This window comes from Carcharodon carcharias, chromosome 9 (assembly GCF_017639515.1).
Source record: "Carcharodon carcharias isolate sCarCar2 chromosome 9, sCarCar2.pri, whole genome shotgun sequence".
NCBI classification, from domain to species: domain Eukaryota; kingdom Metazoa; phylum Chordata; class Chondrichthyes; order Lamniformes; family Lamnidae; genus Carcharodon; species Carcharodon carcharias.
The window spans coordinates 39,361,542-39,383,618 of record NC_054475.1 but is presented as its reverse complement, the minus strand read 5'-3'; the positions used below and the strand labels follow the sequence as shown (position 1 = coordinate 39,383,618).

Genomic DNA, 22,077 nt, shown 5'->3' with positions numbered 1-22,077 from the left:
TCAAGTTAAATATAGCATTTTTAAGGGGCTTGACAGGGTAGATGCTGGGAAAATGGTTCCCCTAGAGGATGGGTCACAGCCTCAGAATAAAATTTAGTGCTGATAAGAGGAGAAATTTCTTCACTCAAAGGGTTGTGAATCTTTGCAATTCTCTACCCCAGAGAGCTGTGGGTGCTCAGTTATTGGGTGTATTCAAGACCAATGGATTATGGAATATGGAAATGTGAGGGAAGGAAGAAGGTCTTGCTGGGAGGCATAGCAGGCTTGAAAGGCCAAACGGCCTAATCCAACTCACATTCTTATGCAACTTTACACTCCATCAAATTCTGCGCTGATCTAATGTTGAGCACTTGACTGTAAGGAAGGTATTGTATCCAAATCTGATCCCTTTTAGACAAGGCAAACATATTTATACTTTACAATAAGGAATGATGGGATTACCATCAGTTTCTTCTCCACAACTAAAGTAGTTAGCCCCACCATGGATTTTGCTTAGATCAGCTAACTCTATGACAATCACAGTTGCTTCGGACTTTTCTAGCCTGTACCATGCAGTATACATTACAAGAATCATTTTACTCACTTGTGTATTGAGGAGGCAATAAATCAATACTTCATTTTCTTGAAAAAAGAATAGTTTTAATAGCTGATAATTTTCTTTTAACTGCAGCTTGCTGAGCTTCAAACATTGCGCATAAAAATGACAATGTCCCATTCAGATATTCAGGAAGAGATGTATGTTCTTTATTGTAGAATGCCAAACTTTGGTGGTGGAAATAAATGTGGCGTCTGCCTGAAGACTGTGTACTTTGCTGAGGAGGTGCAGTGTGATGGGAAATACTTTCACAAGCCCTGTTTCCGTTGCAGTGAGTATTTTATGGAATTTGAACTATTTCTTCTATCTTGAGATCCAGTTTTTAAATGGTAGGTTCTTGCAAGTTGACTCCAATTCTCCTTTTGTTCCAGTATTTACATGTTGAGGGATCGTATTCATGTCCACAAATATTTACTCTTTACGCTCTCTTCTATTGCAGTCGAAACAGTGAATTTACATCGAAATGCTGAAGAACAGGGTTTTCAATTATTGGCAGCATTTTTAAGGATTGCAGTATTTTCTCGCAGCAAACTTCAATAGACAAGTCTTACTGGTCTTACAGAACAGTCCATAGAATGCCTTTATACATTTGTGGATTGATACTATGATCAGTCACCAGGAGCAGCTCCGACATTCTTTAATTATTCTTCTTGCTCTCCTTGGCAATCATCCCCCCCGCCCCCCCACTACCCCACTCTACCTGTTGTTGATGACCAATTGGTATCTTTTAAAACATATGGGCCAGGAGGAATGGGAACGCTTTCCTGGGCACTGGAAAGAGTTCTTGAGCCCCCAGGAAACATCCTTGCCTCTACTTCCCAGTGCCAGCAACCCAAGAGCTCCCTTTCCCTTTCCCAGCAATAACTTTATACGAGCACCATTATTTTTGGTTCTCTGACTCCTGTCACCATTTCTACACTTGTTTGCTAGTTGTAAATTGTAGGCATTGAAGCATTATTAAAATAATTATTGAACTACAATTGGCCCCCTGCTGAGCTTTCTACAGGGGTTTCGCTCCTGCCTTCAAAAAATACCTTGGATTCAAACCAGCCCCAGTATTTTAACTCTGGCACTCTTATAGAAATGGCAACAGCAGTTTGTACTCCTGTTTTTAAATTTTTTTCAGTTACCCCTCACTTTTCGGGGTTGGGGGGAGAATAAAGGAACAGCTGTTGTTGACCTATGGTCAATACCAATATTGTTAAAGTCAGTGGCATATTTTGGCTGGATGAGCTCACACTTCACCACCAATTCCTTTCATTTTTTTTGTGGAACCATTTACTGGCCTCCCTCCCACCTCGATCCGAACTCATATTTGATAGTTGGGTTAATAAGAATTGTGGAAGGTGAAATGTTGCTGACAAAAGTATTTTTATTACTGATGTTATGAAGTGCTGTTATTTACATTACTGTTCAGCCAGTTAGTTGTTACACAGTAAACATTCATTTCTTGTACTGAATGCTTGGAAGGAACTGGCTGTCTGTATTCCTAATCTATGTTCTATGAAATTAACAGTCTTGATGAATAACTTTCAAGTTTGCTATTAGCAGTTGGGAGTTGTCAAGCTTTGCCCACTTCCACAGATCCCTAAATACTCCTTTACTGCCTCCATTTATCAGGAATCTCTTGGCTAATGTCTGTTCCTGAAATGTTAAATTATGGCCAAGATTTAATTAGACATGTTTAGAAAGACAACAGGAAACGTTCACCATATTGTCTTCATCTAGGCAAAGGATAGGAAAAGTTGTAGGGGTGAAGGAGATGGAAAAAGTATTTTCAGTTTCTGCACCACATCACCGTCCAAGTAAGCTATTATTGAATCATCTTGGTTTGAATGCACTCTGGTAATCTGCAGCCATTCTTGTGACAGCTCTTGGCTGATGCTGTAGCTCATCAGCTAAATGGCCTATATAGGTGAGGATTAGAGGAAGGAGAAACAATGAACAGGCAGATCTGAGGTAGTGAATTTTAAAATTTTTTTTAGAAAATAACATGGAGGGAGAGAGCAATAATGGAAATCCCCAAGTGTAACGGCTGATGTGCAACATAATAGGTCCACATCCATACACAAATATGTAATACTCATTCGAGACTAATGACGCACTATTTAAACTTTTTAAGTCAAGCCCCAGCTCCATTCATCAAAATTGAACTTAATCAAAATTTTAAATGCATTTTTACCTCTTTAGTCTCAAGTTGTAAATACTAACTTGAGGCTTTAGTGTACTGTGTGCATAGTCTCATGTATTTGAAATAGTGATGTTTTTCCAAACATATAAACTGACTTTTTTTTGTGATCTAGCACCATATACACTTTAGAATTTACTTGCAATATTTAAATGTGAAGGATGTTTTGGGATTGATTTTAACCAAGGGAGTGTTGTACACTTGGAGGTCCCATCTTCGGATGTGATGTTAAACCAAGATCCTGTCAGTCTTTGGAGGTGGATATGAATAGATCGCATGGCTTCATTTGTAGAAGTAATTTCCACAGTGCCCTTCCACATTGTTATCCTTCAACCAGTACAGTTAGAGCAAGCTTCCCATCTAGCAGAAGATAGAGAGGTACCATGTGACCAGGTTAAATTCTGTCCCATGACTTGCATGCAGCATGAGGAATCAGCCATATTCTAGCCCTCAGATGGCACCTTTGTTACCAGAAAGTCTTTGCTTCCATTCTTGACAACTGATCTTGACAGCTACTGATCGAAATGGAAACTCGTGTAATTTGCTATGTTCATTGGCAGGCTAAGTCCAGGAAATTCCCATGTTTGGAGGGAGTGGTTAACAGGCAGCCATATGTAAATGTGGTGTCTAACTGGCAGGTTGTGAAGTGGCTTGAAAATGAAAAGGACACCTGGGGGGCGGAGCTGTTTAAAGTTGCAAGTGCACTGAAGGTTGCTGTACCATGTGTTTCCAACTGAAAATAGCACCACTCCAAGGTGACTAAAACCCTGGAAACCAAGGAAATTCACTCGCATGGCATTCTTTTTATTGTCCTAGAAATACAACTGAAGCCTGTATTTTCTCAGTCATTCTGCTTGTGGACATTTTAATGACTTTCATTACCCTCCACGTCCACTCCTTGCCTGGGGTTTTTCCCCAAACCAAATGCATAATAATGCATTTAGCTACATTTGCCACATATAGCCCAATCCTCTAATTTGGGTAAATTGAACTGCAACAAATTGATTTTAATCCAAATTTGCAACCCATTTGCACATTTTTATGTCTTCTACAAACTTGACATTATGTTAATGCCCTTATCTAAATCAAAGTTTAAGGATGATGACCACAACAAGTTGATACAGAACCTACAGGGCCCCACTGGGATATAGGTTCCATACAGATCAGTTTCCATTGATAACAGCCGCCATTACATGATTGCAGCCAGTTTCCCATCCACCATAGTAATTGATTATATATCATATTATAAATATAATTTGGCCTGATGATAAGAATTTATCAAAGGTATTCTGGAAATGAAGCTTTATATCATCCACTTGATCATTTCATCAATTGGATATTTCCACTCTCAAAATTTAAATTCTCTAAGGTTTTATTGGGGTACAATGAATACAAGTCTTTGGGTGCAAGTTCTGTTGATTGAATATTTTACAGGACTAAATAAAGACCCTTTAATATAATGTTTGCCATTTTAATTAGCATGATATTAGTTTTGTTAGCAACAAACTCCTACAGTTGAATCTATTTAACAAACTCCAGTTTCAACATATTTACTGAATTAAAGGAGTTACAATTGCCAGCTGCTGCAGGATGGTTCATGTGCCAAGTATGGTATGGCACCTAAGTACTCCATTTTTATCTGATTGTAATGGTAGGCACTGTTGGAACATAAAGACTTTGACAACTTTTCTGTGGTTATGAACCATTACCTGTAATCCTCATTTGTCCAGACTGGTCAAATAGAGACTCTTGTCTATAAACCAGTTCACATCCAACAGAATATTTATCTGCAATGGTACATACACTCTCAAGTCTGTTATCTGTTTTGCAGGATGGAATATGCCATAGATGATGTATGACACCTAGCCACTGTTAAGAACCCAAATAAAAATCATGCTTTGTAAAGTCAAATATTATTGAAACAAACCTAATGTTGATTAAATATTGAGACAAAAGCATGACGTTTTCTGCTAAATGCAGTGTACTTTGTTCCCTGGGTATTCAGCTGTTGGGAACTCTTCCAACTGGTGCTTTCAGTTTTGAAACCTTAATGTAGGATTTGCCAATTTAATGTTGAATATTAACCATAATTGGTGTTTTAAAAAAAAACAGTCTGTCTGACTGCCATGTATGGGTTGAAAGGTAAGCCAAGATACTGGAACGCTTTAACAAGCAAAGGCTGTCTGAGTTGAATATTCTAAATGTTACACATAAGCAACTTATTAAAAAGGATGAGTTTTGGAAGGCATACTAGCTAAACTAATCTATCCACAAATTATAGTTCATCCTTCCCCTCAGAAATATTTCCCTTATTTTAATAACGTTGGGAGAATCATGGTATTTGGGAGTGATCACAGCCAAATTTAATTTTGCACGAAGGATCAAAATAACATTCCAGTTGATGCTGTCAGTTCCTTTATCTCCATTGAAACCATCCATTCAGGGAAAATTGGAAATTAATTGAACAGAACTTCAGAAAGCTGGAATTTTGTTTTAATGTTTATCTTTTGTGACACAACTTTGGCATTTAAAGAATGCATAAGAAAATGAGAGCAGACTCCATGTAGTCCTTGATGAATGTGTGAAGTTGAGTTTTAGGTAGGAAAGTAAAAACTTTTTTGAAGAACTGTACTGTTAAATTTGAAAATCAATAGCTGAGTTCACATAAATAGGCAAATGAATTGTAAAAGGTTATCTTGTGTACCATTTTCTCTAAATGTATATTTACTAAATGTATAGTAGCTGTATGAGGACATAAATTTTTTGCAAAGGTGTTATCTCATCTTAACTTGGAGAAATAAATTAACTGCATTGCAGGCATCTCATCATTGAGAACAATCTTAATAGTTTTGTTTAAGCACTAGAATGTCTTGCCTCTGAAATGTAGGAGGAAATGTTTCAGAAGAGACTCAAAATAGCATTTTAAGGGTGCAGCTGCTTTTGGTCATGTAAATAATGTTTCTTTTAAGTTATGAAACATGAGGCTTTCCAATTTTTTTTATTGCACTGGCAGAGATTTGTAGTTTGTAGCCAAACCAAATTTGCACTGCAAGTTCAGAACCATAGAGATTCATCCAAAAAATGTAATTGGAATTTGAAATAGGCTTGGGGAATAATCTCTACCTCCTGCTTTTTTTTGGTGTCAGTGCATCTTTTGAGTTACATGCCTCTGTGGGGGTGTGGATGGGATATGAAAGGCAATCTGATTGTGCTGATTTGATAAATCCTAATCTATTGCAAGGGTAACAGCACTTTATATTTACCAGCTAAGAGATAACTTTGGTGCCCATGGCAAAAATGGGTTTTAATATTGACTTTTAAAACAAACAAAATATATCACAGACTGTATAACAAAATAGACTTGGCATGCCTGCAGAAACTTGCATCAGTATTCAAGTGGGGAAGGGGACAGTTGGTTCCAAAATCTAAATAATTGGTAAGTTGATAATTTGGCAGTTGTAGACTTGGTCGGGTAGCAGGGTGAAGGAACTTTTTAATCAGCAAAAAAGGGGCAGCTTTGGGTTAATATTAAAAGAAACCAAAAATATGTCCTGATATTTTCTGATGAGCCTGTAAGTCTCAGACAATAGGAATATCTTGTTTGTACAATTAAAAAGTGAAATAAATGAAATACCTTATTTTCGAGGCGAGGAGCGTGTTCTAGTGAGTGGAAAAACTCAGCAGGTCTGGCAGCATTGGCGGAGAAGAGCACAGTTGATGTTTCAAGTCCTCAATTTTGAGGACTCAAAACGTCAACTGTGCTCTTCTCCACCGATGCTGCCAGACCTGCTGAGTTTTTCCAGGTATTTCTGTTTCTGTTTTTGTTTTGGATTTCCAGCATCCGCAGTTCTTTGCTTGTATCCTAGTGAGTGGTCATCATTTCACTGATACTGTAACTGGTGCTATTGGAGTAAACAGTAGACGATTTAACAGTGGAACGCTGCTATTCAGAAATATACAGCAGCATACCATAACCTGGTGCTATGTGCACAGACTTGTTTTTGGATTTGTCAGTGACTAGGTATTTGATTATCCCACTTCTATGCTATATTCCATATACCAGGTGCTGAAAGACTCAATCTGTTAATAATCCTCTGGTTTGTTTTTAGTGGCCTGTAAGAAGAACCTTGACAGCACCACATTAACTGTGCACGGAGATGAAATCTATTGTAAATCATGCTATGGAAGAAAGTATGGACCCAAAGGCTATGGTTATGGCCAGGGTGCAGGCACTCTGAACATGGACACTGGAGCAAATCAGGGTATAAAACCTGTGCAGTAAGTGAAGTTCAATCTACAGCCTTTATTGCAATATTACAGTGAATTGAGCAAAATTCAGTCAAGCCTGAGCATGATCTCTTCAACCAACACCATAGCTTTAGTCAAATGATCCTTTTTTCTCATGCCTATTTTCCAAACTCATTTGGTTATAAGCTTGTGCATTGCTTTACATAGTGCCTCGCCCTCTTTTTATCCCTCGCTGTTTTTTGCTACCCTCAGCAATCTCATTTGTTCCCAATTTCTGCCTGTGGTAAATGAGTTTTCAGGCTGCTAATTTATGTAATCAACTGCTGAGGTGATCATGGCCTTAGTCTTCTGCTAATTTAATGACTTGTGCATTCTCATGTGTCTCAACTTTTTGCTGATTTTTCAATTTAACTTGTTCTTTGCCGTGTCTCAACATGAAGTATTTTTATCAACTCTCTTGAGCTGTTTAAATTACTGAATAGTTTCATTTAACCTTACCTCTAAGATGCTTTAATTAATAACATTGTGCTCAGAAAAGTACATTTAAAATATAATTAAACCGCTGTAGTTTTCCCTGTGTTATTGGCTCTCTATCACATTTGTGTTGCTTTGTCACTTTACATTTTAATTTGAAATTAAAAGTTTAAAATGAAAGAACTTTCCCTCAATTCTCTCAATGGTTGTAAAAGATGTGCCCGATTGTTTTAAATAAGGAGTTGGGTGTTAGAGGAGTTCAGCTCAGACTCATTCATTGTAATTTGGGTGAATAAAGGAATAGAATGAAAATAATGGTTGCACTGTTGCGTTTTAGTTGTAGTTCAAAACCAAGCAAAATATGTTTAAATCGGCGATGCAGAAATTAATGATGCCTGTTGAGGTTTTATTATGATTTTTTTCGGGGGTGAATGGGGAACAAATGAATGAACCCAGTTTCATTCAAAAAATGAATCTCAGAACCTGTTTTGTCTTGGGTATGGAGGTTCTGACCATTGTAGGTAAATTGGCTGTTTTGCTTGTCTGAAGCCCATCCTATAAAGCCTGACACATTTGAGTGTGGGACTCATTTGAATGCTGTCACTGACAGCATTCAGGTGCTAAATGGCTACTCTGCCAGGGCTCTGTCTGGAGAAATCAGCCAGCTCCTATGCTGTGCTGGATGACAGGTTAAGCTGGGTTGCTGAGCCCAGAGGGAATACAGCCTGGCAACAGGCCATGGTACCTTTTTTTTATGTAGATGCCTCTTACTCTTCCTGTCCTCATGAATTCTTCCAAAAATAATACTCCAGGCCTTCGAACCTCAAAATTTGAATATAGGATTGTGCAAGTGAAATAAGATTCTGATCTGCATATTAAGCAGCCTTGTACCTGAGATGAGCAAACAATATTCAGAGGCCCAGCTGAAAGTTGCATCTTATAGTGCAGAATTTTCTCTTCTGGGCCCGCACGCCGACTTGTAAAGTGACACGCAGTGACGCTGGGCGTGTGTCCCGACGTCACCGCGTGTCATTCCGACCTTTTGTTCAGCGGGCGTGCAGCTGACTCCGGTGAACGCCCTCCAAGCTGTGAAAGGCCTGTTAAGGCCATTAATAAACCAATTAAACAAATTGACAGGGCTGCCCATCCAATCTTAAGGCTGGCGGGCAGGTGAAGTGCCCAAGCGGCCTTCGCATTTTGCATGAAACCACATCCATGGGCAGGATGAGGTTTCATGAAGGTTTGATTAATTAAATAAAATTTTTTAATGACAATTGATAAACCTGTCCCAGCTCATGTGACAATATCACATGAGGGGACTTGTCTGAATAATATTTTTTCCTCTTTTTCCAACTTTTGATTTGAACTTTTTTTCTGAGGCAGCTCTGTGCGTACGCGTGAAAGAGCGCAGGCTCCCACTCTCCCCCTCCGCCCGCACAGGTAGTGCTGAACACTACCAGGTGTGTGTCACGCTGGGTGGGCCTTAATTGGCCCGTCCACGTAAAATGGTGGTGATTGGCTCCTCACCCGCCCATGCCAGCTCCCGACCGGCCCATCCGACAGGCAGAGGGATTCTGCCCGTAAGTCTTGAGCATTATTACGACCAGAGTGGGAGGAGTGCACAGTTTATCTAGCCCCACTACTCCACAGGTCATACCATTAGTGCAAATGTTTAATTAACTTACCAAAGTGGCCAATGATTCACCTCTTGCTACTATTAGACCCAGAATTAAAGAGACTTTAACCAGGCTGCTTTCAGTAAATGCAATGATTGATTTTATAATAAATCAAACTTTTTTTAAAACCAGTTGCAAGAACTGGTTAACACAATTTGTAACCTGGAAGTGTAACTATCCCTTTTAAAATTCCCCAATACACATACACACATGGGCGCACATGAAAACAAATAGGATCTTTGCAGAGAAGGGCTGTTGAAGAAACAAACTTCATAAAGATAAAGTTCGCCTGGTTTTGATGGTGTAGATCTGGTGCTACCTCATGCAGAGGAATGGTCGCTAGTCCCAATAGATGTCTTGAGGTTCTCACCAATGGAGCTTCAGCATGGAGGCAAATGGAGCCAGATCAATCCTCCTTGTCTCAGCCTCTTGGGTTTTCAAATACAGACAAGTTCCTCTGAGATTAAGGGCAGAATCTTCTGCCTGGCGGGCTGGTCGGGAGTGGGTGAGGAGCCAATCGTCTGTGATCGGCTGTGCACCGTCATTTTATGTGGGTGGGCCAACTAAGGCCCGCCCAGAATGATGCATGCCCGGTAGCGCTCAGCGTTACCTGTGTGGGAGGAGGGAGAGTCGGGTCTTGCCTCGGAGTTTAAGTTCAGATTTGAAGTTTAAAGTTAAGTTAAAAATAATTTACTCATGCCCCCTCATGTGACAGTGTCACATGAGCTGGGACACATTTAAGAAGTATTTATTTATTCAATTAAACCTGGGAACTCTGGATGCCAAGGGATATACGGAGGATTGTATAAAGAGGAAAAGACAGATACTGAGGGCTTAAAACAGCAGAAGCCCTAGAGGAGTATAGAATGTGTAGGGGGGAACTTAAAGGAAATTAGAGCAAAAAGGGGGCACAAGAAAACATTGGCAGGTGGAATAAGGGAATATCCAAAATTATTTTACAAGTGTATTTAAGAGTTAAGAGGATAACTAGCGGAAGAGTAGGGCCCATTAAGGACCGTAGTGGTAATTTATGTGTGAAGCTGGAAGAAGTAGGTAGGGTTCTAATTGAATACTTTGTCAGTGTTCACAATGAGAGGGACAATGTGGGTATGGAAATCAGGCAGAAGGACTGGGATATAATGAAAGAAATTAGCATAGAAAGGGAGGAGATTCTAAGTGGTCTGGCAGGCTTAAAAGTAGATAAATCTCCAGGACGGATGAAATGTATCCCAGGCAAGGGAGGAGATAGCAGGGCGCTGGCAATAATTTTCAATACCTATCTGGTCACAGGAGAGGTGCCTGAGGACTGGAGGACAGCCGATGCGGCACTGTTATTCAAGAAAGGAGGAAGGGATTAACCAGGGAACTACAGGCCAGTCAGTCTAATCTCAGTGGTTGTCTTTATTAGCCGAGGCATAGAATATAAGAGCAGGGAGGTTATGCTGGAACTGTATAAAATGCTGGTTAGGCCACAGCTAGAGTATTGCATGCAGTTCTGGAATCCGCATTATAGGAAGGATGTGATTTTACTAGAGAGAGAGTGCAGAGGAGATTTATCAAGATGTTTTTGTCTGGGCTGGAGACTTTTAGTTATGAGGAGAGGTTGGATAAACTGGGGTTATTTTCCCTGGTGCAAAGGAGGTTGAGGGGGGACATGATTGAGGTGTATGAAATTGAGGAGCATTTATATGGTAGACAGGAAGGGATTTTTCCCCTTGGTGGAGGGATCAATAACCGGGGGCATAGATTTAAGGTAAGGGGCAGGAGGTTTAGAAGGGATGTGAGGAAGTATTTTTTCACCCAGAGGGTGGTGGGAATCTGGAACTCACTACCTGAAAGGGTGGTAGAGGCAGAAACCCTCATAATATTTAAGAAGTATTTGGATGTGCACTCGTGATGCCATGGCATACAGGACTATGGGCCTAGTGCTGGGAAATGTGATAAGAATAGTTAGGTACTTGTTTGACTGGCACAGACTCGATGGGCCAAAGGGCCTTTTTCTGTGCTGTAGACCTCTCTGACTCTATCTATGACTCTGACTCTAAACCTTCATGAACCCCCCCCCCCTTCTGTGGATTAGGTTTCAGGCAAAATATGAAGGCTGCTTCGCGTCCAACCTTAAGGTTGGATGGGCAGCCCTGTCAATTTGTTTAATTGGTTTATTAATGGCCTTAACAGGCCTTTGACAGTTTGGCGGGCATGCAGCTGACTGGTGCTCGCCCACCAAACGAAAGATCGGAATGACGTGCGGTGACGTTGGGAATGCATGCCCGACATCACTGCATGTCATTTTATGCGTCGGTGTGTGGGACCCACCCCGCCCCCGCAGTTTAGATATGGTCTATTCTAAATTCCAATTTTCAACTTTTAACTTTGCATTTACAGAGCTGGACCTCATTGCCCCACCACCAACGTCAATGAATCCAAGTTTGCTCAGAAGTTTGGCACTTCAGAAAAGTGCTCTAGATGTGGACAGTCAGTTTATGCTGCTGAGAAAATTATTGGAGCTGGCAAGGTAATAGAATTTGTTTAAAAATAATAGAAGTTGGTAATCTGTTTTCTGTACAGTTTTTTTTACATGGTTACATAGTTCAAGGTAGTAAACAAAAATGACTATTCAAAAAGAAAAACTGAGTTAATTATAGTCTACTTGTGTTGGAGCAACTTTTTTTTTTGTTCAAAAGGTTCAAATTATCCAACAATTTAAAATAGTTTAAACAAAGTGACACAGGTGCTATTTGCACTCCTCTGAACTCACAATTTGGAATAACTAAATTCAGATTGTTATTACAACAATGGCATCTACCCAGCAATGTGGGAAATTTGCCCAAGTATGTCCTGTACACAGAGCAGGACTAATCCAACCCAGCCAACTACTGCCCCACCAGTGTACTCTTGACCACCAGTAAAGTAATGGAAGGGGTCATCAACAATGCGATCAAGCAGCACTTGCTTAGCAATAACTTGCTCACTGACACTCAGTTTGGGTTCTGCCAGGATCAATTGGCTCCTAACTTCATTACAGCTTTGATTCAAACGTGGACAAAAGATCTAAACTCCAGAGGTGGGGTGAGAGTGACTGCCCTTGACATCAAGGCCACATTTGACCAAGTGTGGCATCAAGAAGCCCTAGCAAAACTAGAGTCAATGGGAACCTGGGGCAAAACTCTCCACTGGTTAGAGTCATACCTAGCACAAAGGAGGATGGTTGTGTTTTTTTGAGGTCAATCATCTCAATTGCAGGACATCGCTGCAGGAGTTCCTCAGGATAGTGTCTTCAGCCCAACCGTCTTCAGCTGCTTCATCGATGACCTTCCTTCCATCATAAGGTCAGAAGTGGGGAAACATGTTCAGCACCATTCACAACTCCGCCAATACTGAAGCAGTCCATGTGCAAATGCAGCAAGATCTGGACAATGTCCAGGCTTGGGCTGACAAGTGGCAAGTAACATTCGTGTCACACAAGTACCAGGCAATGACCATCTCCAACAAGAGAGAATCCAACCATCACCCCTTGGCATACACTGGCATTACCATGACTGAATCCCCCACTATCAACATCCTCGGGGTTACCGTTGACCAGAAACTGAACTGGACTAGCTATATAAATACTTTGGCTACAAGAGCGGGTCAGAGACTAGGAATTCTGCAGTGAGTAACTCGCCACATGACCCCACAAGGCCTGTCCGCCATCTACAAGATACAAGTCAAGAGTGTGATGGAATACTCCCCACCTACCTGGATGAGTGCAGTTCCAATAGCACTCGAAGCTCAACAACATCGAGGACAAAACTGCCTGCTTGATTAGCACCCCATCCACGAACATTCACTTCCTCCCCCACCGACACACAGTGGCAGCAGTGTGTACCATCGACAAGATGCACTGCAGGAACTCACCAAGGCTCCTGAGACAGAACTTTCCAAACCTACAACCACTACCATGTGGAAAGACAAGGGCAGCAGATGCATGGAAAACCATCACCTGGAAGTTCCCCTCCAAACCACTCACCATTGTGACCTGGAAGTATATCACCGTCCTTCCACTGTCTCTCTGGGTCAAAATCCGGGAATTCCCTCCCTAACAGCACTGCAGGTGTACCTACACCACATGGATTTCAGCAGTTTAAGAAGGCAGCTCACCACCACCTTCTCAAGGACAATTGGAGGTGGGCAATAAATGCTGTCCTAGCAAGTCATGCCCACATCCCATGAATGAATTTTAAAAAAAAAAACAAATTTTAAAAAAACAACCGACAGAAACCAGGGCCAGCATCTTCGGGTCAGCGAGTGGGGCGTGCCCCACTTGCCAATGCGTAAATTGACACGTGGTGATGTTGGGCGTGCATCTCGAGTCACTGCGCATCATTCAGATCTTCAGTTCAGCGGGCGCGCACCGGAGTCAGCTGTGCGCCCGCCGAACTGTCAAATACCTGTTAAGGCCATTTTAATATCAATTAAACTAATTAATGGTGCTGCCTGTTCAGCCTTAAGGTGAAGAGCCCAGGCAGCCTTCGCATTTATCATGAAACCTCATCCAAAGGCGGGATGAGGTTTCGTGAATGTTTTTCAAGTTCAATAAAATTCATTGACATGTGACATGTGACATTGTGCAAGCAGGGGGAATAAGCTGAGTCGGGGCCTGTGCTCTTTTACGCATGCACACGAAAGAGCGCAGATATCTCCTCAGCACAGAGCTGCCTCAGGGAGATTAGTTTGATTGTGAAAAATTTTAATAATCTCCCTGAGGCAGCTCTGTGCCTCGAGCAGATTTCCGCGCTCTTTCATGCACATGCGTGAAAGAGCGCTGACCCTGACTCGGCCTACTTTCCCCTGCCTACACAGGGAGCGCTCAGGGCTTCCGGGTATGCGTCGTGCTGGGGGCGCCTTAATTGGCCCACCCACATAAAATGGCGACGTGTAGTCGGTTGTGGGTGGCGATTGGCTGCACGCTTGCCCGCTACCCCCCCCCCCCCCCACCCCCCCAACGAAGGGGAGAAAATTCTCCCCCAGGTTGATGACATCCTGTTGTCTTATATTTTTTTCCTCCACATGGCTTAGGCTTTTTCTTTCCATCAGCCGTATAATGTATTAATGCCATGTTTCTGTAGTGCCAATAAAGTTTTTATGGTCCTAATTGTTTAATTGTCCTGTCTTTATTCTCTTGTTGTCTTTGCCTATTTTAGGCCTGGCACAAACTGTGCTTCCGCTGTGCTAAATGTGGGAAAGGCCTGGAGTCCACAACGTTGGCTGACAAGGATGGCGAGATCTATTGCAAAGGTTTGATTCTGTTTTAATTGTTAGTTACAATTGCAAAATTGTTGTCTTTGGAGAAATCTGAAATAAGTAAACTAATTAATATTCCAAACATTATCAGTCCATTGCAGGGATTTTTTTTTTAAAATTCTCACAATCCGAGTCAACCAATTTCAGTTGGCAATGCCTTCAGCTGCTGAAGAGCTGCCAGTGCTTGTGAAAATTTAGGTCATCAAGATTATAATGTTCCTCCCCATCCAATTTTGACTTCTTTCTCTTATTAACAGGTATTGACGATTTCAAAATGAAGTTGGTAGTCGTGCCCTGTTAAGACTGAGGCAAAGACATTTTGAATAAGGCTCCTCACTGGGTACCTAATGTACCTGCCTCTCATGGTGATAGGTCTCTCTTATATGGACAGAACTTTTATTCTGAGTTAATGTAGAGTATGGGCAATTTGGCTCAATGTATTATCCTTGTGTTGAAACCTTGGAATCTTTTCAGAATATCTATCTAAAAGTTTGAGAATTTGCCCTAGTGTAGTACCTGAAGTAATTACAGTAATAATCCACATTTTCTTTTAATCCTTGCTGTACTAAATTTCCTTTTATCCATCCTCCAAATTCAGTGAACATTACTTGAAGTTTCTTAAGCAATGAATGATCTTCAGTACCTTTTTATCTAGTGGCCATTCCTCATGAGTGGAGTTGGGCAATAATCAGAGGCTGTTGGCAGGGCTTGGGGCACAAATAAATTAACTGAGCATCTTACTGCCTCCTGAAACAATTTGTATTATTTGCTTCAATGGCCCTCTTATTCCATAATTCTGTTAGTCTTTCGGTAAAAATATTCCATTTAACTTCTCCCTCTTGTGCCTGACTTAACTTGAGCTTTTGGAATTAATCATTCGGGTTAAATATATTTCTTCTACTGGTGTGGAAACTGATTTCACATAGTTACAGATCTTTTAAATGTGCATTAAATAATCGTAAAGCTCTTTTTTAACAGTTTGCATAATTTGAATTTTCTTTTCTTCCATAGCTTGTTACAGCAAAAGTTTTGGACCTAAAGGATTTGGCTTTGGTCAAGGAGCTGGTGCACTTGCCAACACCCAATAAAGCATAATGAAAACCTGAACCTGAAGCAAACCACACTTTAATCCTGTGTAGACCTTGGCTACAATGTATTTGCTGAATTTCAATGTTCCAGTAGTAGTAGTAGTAGTACAGTTACAACACTGTGTGTGTTCTAAACTACAAATGTTTTCTAGAATTTCTGTATTGCTTGGCACAAGCTACTTCGTATGCCATTTCTAAATGTCACAGTGGTTATCCAAATCCAATGACTAGTGTTTTAAGGTTAAAATAACAAAATAGAAGTGAATGAAAACTGATGATCTAACGTGTCCAAAAATTTAGTTTTAGTGCATTGAATTTGCCAGTGATTGGTGACATAGTCGTTTGGATTTGCAAGGTCTTGACAGTTACAATTCTTGCCACTCTGTACTTAAGTTTTGCTCTGCACTATTTCACTAAATCAAAACTTAGTTTATAATAAAAGATTTGTCTGTCTTGTCCTGCATGTTATTGTAGCACTACAACGTCATGAATGCTATAGTAGTATGGGTCATTTTCGAGAGGACTATTGGAGGTTTGTTAGCTTGCACAGACCAACCAAGTTTCAATCTGATTTTAAATTAATTGAGGGGGTTGGTGGGGGGAATTTTTCTAGGCAAGAGGGGGAGAGAGCACGTGGGAAATTAAACATGCTGAAATTGGCGTTGGGACCTTATTCTGAGTTTTTGAGGCAGGATTGAAGGCAAGTGGGGAACCTTTGGATTTGTCGGTTGAGTTATTAACTTAACTAAAAAACCAAAGAGCTATTTTTAACCCTCCTTTCTGGATTTCTCAGCTAGCAGACCTGTTTCCCAAATTTGGCAGCAATTTACCAGTGTCGCCCTCACCCTGTTATCCTCTCGCTCCAATTCCATGGTCACCCTTGAGTGAACAGTGGCAAGACATTTTCGGTGAAGTTGACAAGCTGGAAAGAGACTGCTGTTCATGCCAAGGCACTTTGCCTATCTGGCACTTCATGTACCTTGAGCTACACTTCTGTACTGCCAGCCTTTGCCACTGAATGAGAACAGCTTATGCTGATGTACCTTGCACTTCTGAGGGCAAGAACAAAAACTACACCACTGCCAACAGCACCAACTACCTTTTCCCTAGCCACATGCCCCTCCACAGGGCAGAGGGTATGGCTGCTGAGATCCAGCTGGAAGGAGGTGAGACCCCCTAACTCAGGGCCTACAGGCAGAGGGTCTGCTCTCTGTATCTTATAGCAGTGACTCAGGAGGCTCGGATGCTCACTACATGTCTCTGCTGACATCTGCAGCCTCCTGGAACAAGACTACCTTGCAAATAAAGCAGGTGAACATGTATTGCGCGTGGCTTACAAGACACCTGTCGCTGTAGGGATAGTACCCTCCTCCCTGGATCTCTGTCTCTCGGAAAGTTAATGTGCTCTCTTGCCCTGTAGGGAGAGAAAGCAGAGGTGCATGAATATTAGTAATGGCTTGTGTGGAGAGGAGGAAAAGACAACATTTGTGGAGGGTGACTGTGAGGCATGGATGTGAGAGGGCAGGAGGGTGAGGGTGAATATTGGCTATTTTGATGGGGTTGTGAATTTGCTGGAGAGAGGTATGAGTAGAGCTGCAACGTGTATTGTCCTGATGAGTGCTGTAGGAGAATACTGGCAAAGTCGGAGTGTGGGGCTTGGCACCTGAAACCTGCACATCTTTCCCAACCCCAAGTCTTTTTACTTATCAATGTTAGTGTCTCTTCCAAATAATGAGTGTGACAAGGATAAAATAAGCAATTGTTGAGTGTTGGGTTTACTTAGATTTAGTTGCACAATATTGAACAGATAAATTTTGTGGAACTGGAAATTCAAATGATTGAAGTAAATTTTGCCAACGGGGTTTATCAGATGGTAGCTCAATAACCAAATCTTATGCTAACACCATGCCTAATGAGTGAACAATGCACCACTACAAGTATTTTGCTTTCAGAAGAATCCTACTAACTTTTAAAATTGAGATCCTGGAAGATGCATTTGGTTAAATTCTTGTCTTTTTTTCCCCTTTTGGAAATTAAATGTAAACCCAGCTCCAAATAGGTAGGACCATGGATTTCTTATTCACAGGCTATCGCATATAAAACTTTACAAATTAAAACTCAGTTTTAGCTTGTAAGCAAATAATTGTGCTCATTGATTTTTATCTGTTATACTTTTTCCCTTGAACATGTTCGTCTTTAATTTTTTTCACGTGCACAAAAGCATTGACTTCTAAAACTCCTGCGGTTTATTAAAAACCAGTTGGAACCCTCCCACAGCAAACAAAGTGATTGTGTTTTTTTTTCTTTTTGTGCATCTCGGTATTTTTCGTGAATTTTTTTTTTAAAATCCCAATTTGTAGAACCCAAAAAGGACCAACGTTTCAAGATTTTTAATTTTGAGCTAGATACTCACTCCGTATTAACATGAGGAGAAGGAAGGACATCTTTCTCTTCATTATTGAATCCTACATACAGGAAGGGGTTGACTAAAACTTGGCAAACTAAGGGTGGGGTGGGTGGTGATATTAGTTCACACAAGTATTAGTTCACAATGTATCTTCTATCTCCTAAGGGGAGAGAAGCTTTCTAAATGGCATCAATAAAACTGTGGTTTAGAAAAAGTATAAAGGATTTGGATGATTTGTCTGTTGCTCTTTGTACCATAGTTTTTGTTTCCCTATAGGACAATACAATTTTAAATTCTTGATCTTGCTGACTCAGATCTAGAGTCGAAGGAGCTCAGCAATGGAGTACTCAGCAAAAGTGTGTAAAATATCCAAGGTTCAAACCCTAGTGTCCCAATACACTTAGAGTTGTGGTTTTAGTGTTCACTGCCTTTCCCCACTGTGACCCCCACACCTTCCATGAAGGGGAACACTTGACCGTTGCTCAATCCTGTGGGATCATGCCTTGTCTCCTCACTCCAGGCCCCTGTGCCAACTTGCAAGAATTCACATTTTTGTGAAGCAAGTATTGCCTACTTTTTATATCCTAATCCCCAAGAAATGATATATTCAGAACACACTGAGATAGATATTCATCATGGGTGGCATCCTATCTGGCACCTGTTATAGTTTTCCTTGCCCCATATTCAGTTCCATTGACTTCAATGGAATTGAGTAACAAATGGGGCACATAATGGGCAGGAAGTGTTGGACTTTTTTGCTGTGGCTCAAGATGATTCTCTACTCCATTATGAGTTTTTTTTTTGCTTGATGCATTTAACATCCATGGTGCTAGTGAAAACTTCTAATTGCAATGTCTATTAATCATTTAAAAATGTTACCTTTAAGCAGGGACTATTCTTAAAATATTGCCTTCCTGTTCTATGTACCATATTGCAATATATTTATATGCTAATGTGTGCAATTTATAATACTTGTAACCTGTGACAGCAGCTAATCACATACCATTACTTTACTTTAATTCTGTGTGTCTCATTGTTTGCAGCAGATTTTAAGTAATAAATAAATCAAATGGTGCTTTTGCTTTTTGTGATTTGTAAAACAGAAACCAAAGTTCCTCTTGATTATATCACTACTTTTAGGATATTCACAAAATTATGGACAACTAGGCCAAGCTTCATTAATTCACTTACAATATTACATTCAACTATAGGATTTAAAATTTATTTTTATACACTTCTCCACACATACCCACAAAGTTGCCTCAACCCAGCTCAGTGCAAGTTTGATAGAGTCTTGATTAGAAATATATCTCAGGTGTGGCACACAAGGGATGTTTTTGGATTGGCCACTGATTATAGAGAGCACCTGATATTTAATTCCATTGACTAAATTGTTCTGAATATCAGTTGCTCTGCTGAACAGGTAGCCTGTTTTGCGTTACCATTCAAGATGAATTTCTACCCCTTGATGTTTTAAACATGCTTGCTACACTAACTAACTTCACCCTATCATGAATAAAGATACAGCTTTGCAAATACAGAACTGCTGTTTATAATACATACAGTAGTCACCATTTTCTTAAAACTACAATAAAACTGAATATAAGCAAAGCTACATCCATTTTCTTTGTCTTTCATGTTATTGTACAGGTCCATTTATAGTTTAATGGTCTGGTGCTGCACAAGAGGAATCTCCAAGCTGTTATCTCTCAAATGATCAAAGATGAATGACTATCTCTCCCTCTCCCTGACTACCTCCGTTTCCTCCCTCCTATTCTCATATTCCTGATTGTATAGCCTTCTTAATTCAGTTACAGTGGTATAAACATATACATGCTTTATTGGAATGCATATGCATCAGTACAGTTCAAATTTTTAAGTTCAGCATTTAAAGAACAGAAATGAGATGATTTCCAAGCTAAGCAAATCTAATTTGTAAAGTAAGAAATAACACTAATTAAGACTGTATAAGAAGGCTTAATTGAAGTAACAGTTCAGTTTATAAGTACCCAAAGCACATGCTAAATTTTCCAAGTCTGACTTCCTGTGCAACTCACTGTTGTGTTTCAGAACAGGAAATCAGTAACCAATAGGCTTGTTAAGATCATTATCATCAGGAATTCCTGTCATTAAATAGAAACCAAATGCAATGGCTTTGAAAGTGACTGTGGCCATGACATGTGCAACATTAATGTTCTGAAATTGTTTCACAAAGATATGAGCCATGTTTTAAAAGTTCTGCTTATGTATGCCATGTATACCCATTTAAATGTTCAATGTTTCTTTAAAAAGTTGACAAATATTAGGGATAAAAGGAACCAGCTAAATTCTTACACACTTATTTGGCTGCAAACATAAGTATAATTATGTGCAATAGAATTTGAAAATAGTTTATATTCCAGGAAATTCTTGTGTTCACTATGCACCTGGGAGAATTTCTTGAGTTATGTGTATCTAAGTTTACCACTTGCCAAGTAGAGGGATGCTCCTCCAGGCGAATAGAAGACTTTTCCAGGTTTGCCATGTCAGTGCTCAGCCTGGCAGCAAAGTTCAGTACACGTGTGACATGGTGAACAGTCTTAGATCATGTTACATGGCATGAGAACAACTACGGAAAGAGAAGGGCCAGTTAGGGACCATCGAGGTAATCTGTGTGGACCTGGAAGCCATGGAAACAGTCCTTAATGAATACTTTGTGTCAGTCATCACAATGGAAAAGGGAAACTCAGGTATTGACATCAGGGTGGAGAACTGAAATATTAGAGGAAGTTAACATGGAGAGGAGGTACTACTGGTTTAGCAGCCTTAAAAGTGGATAAATCTGCAGGTCTGGATGAGATGGATCCCAGGCTGTTGAGAGAGGCAAGGGAAGAGTTATCAGGGGCCCCGTCAGTAATTTTTAAATTCTCTCTGGCCACATGTGAGGTGCCAGAGGACTGGAGGACTGCTAACGTCACATTATTTAAAAAGGGAGGAAAGGATAGACCAGGAAATTACAGGCAAGTCAGTCTAACCTCGGTAGTGGGGAACTTACGAGAAAGAATTCTGAGATACAGAATATATATGCACTTGGAGAGACATGGATTAATCAGTGATGGTCTGCATGGATTTGTTAAGGGAATGTCATGTTTGACAAATTTGATCGAATTTTTTGAGGAGGTAACCAGAAGTGTTGATAAGGGTAATGCATTTGATGTAGCCTACATGGACTTTAGCAAGGCTTTTGATAAGGTCCCTCATGGCAGACTGTCAAGAAAGTAAGAGCTCATGGGATCCAAGGCAAAGTGACTAGTTGGATCCAAAATTGGCTGAGAGGCAGGAAGCAGAGGGTGATGGTAGAGGGATGTTTCTGTGACTGGACGTCTGTTTCCAGTGGGTTTCTGCAGGGCTCGATACTGGGGCCCTTGCTGTTTGTGGTGTACACAAATGATTTGGATTTAAATGTAGGGGGTGCGATCAAGAAGTTTGCAGATGACATGAAAATTGGCAGGGTGGTAAATGTTGAGGAGGATAGCCATAAACTGCAGAAGGATATCAATGGACTGGTCAGGTGGGCAGATGGCATTCAACCCAGAAAAGTGTGAGGTAATTCACTTGGAGTGGGCTAACAGGGCAAGGGATTACACTATGAATGATAGGACTCTGGAAAGTACTGAAGATCAGAGGGATTTTGGTGTGCATATCCACAGATACGTGAGGGCAGCAGGGCTGATAGATAAGGTGGTTAAGAAGGCATATGGGATACTTGCCTTTATTAGCTGAGGCATAGAATATAAGACCAGGGAGGTAATGCTGGAACTGTATAAAACATTGGTTAAGCCACAACTGGAGTATTGCATGCAGTCTGGTCACCACATTATAGGAAGGATGTGATTGCACTGGAGAGGGTGCAGAGGAGATTTACCAGGATGCTGCCTGGGCTGGAGGGTCTGAGCTATGAGGAAAGATTGGATAGGCTGGGGTTGTTTTCCTTGGACCAGCAAAGGTTGAAAGGGGACCTGATAGAGATGTATAAGATTATGAGGAGCATAGATGTGGTGGATATGAAGGCACTTTTCCATTAGTAGAGGGATCAATAGCCAGGGGGCATAGATTTAAATGAAGAGGTAGAAGGCTAA

The 22,077-nt window shown here is 40.7% G+C and overlaps 1 protein-coding gene across 2 annotated transcripts in view; it reads left to right on the top strand.

Moving 5' to 3' along the window:
- The window catches only part of LOC121282009 (cysteine and glycine-rich protein 1-like), a 33,931-nt gene extending 14,898 nt beyond the window's left edge, over positions 1-19,033 (top strand). The window contains exons 2-6 of one of the 2 annotated variants that reach the window (XM_041195323.1): positions 754-866; positions 6,893-7,045; positions 11,567-11,696; positions 14,365-14,458; positions 15,476-19,033. In XM_041195323.1, coding sequence (XP_041051257.1) covers positions 755-866; positions 6,893-7,045; positions 11,567-11,696; positions 14,365-14,458; positions 15,476-15,559 — 573 coding nt within the window. In that variant the 5' untranslated portion in view covers position 754 and the 3' untranslated portion in view covers positions 15,560-19,033. Of the gene's footprint in view, positions 1-753; positions 867-6,892; positions 7,062-11,566; positions 11,697-14,364; positions 14,459-15,475 lie in introns of both variants that reach the window. The other variant, XM_041195322.1, reaches the window with a different exon arrangement.
- The last annotated feature ends 3,044 nt before the right edge of the window (positions 19,034-22,077 follow it).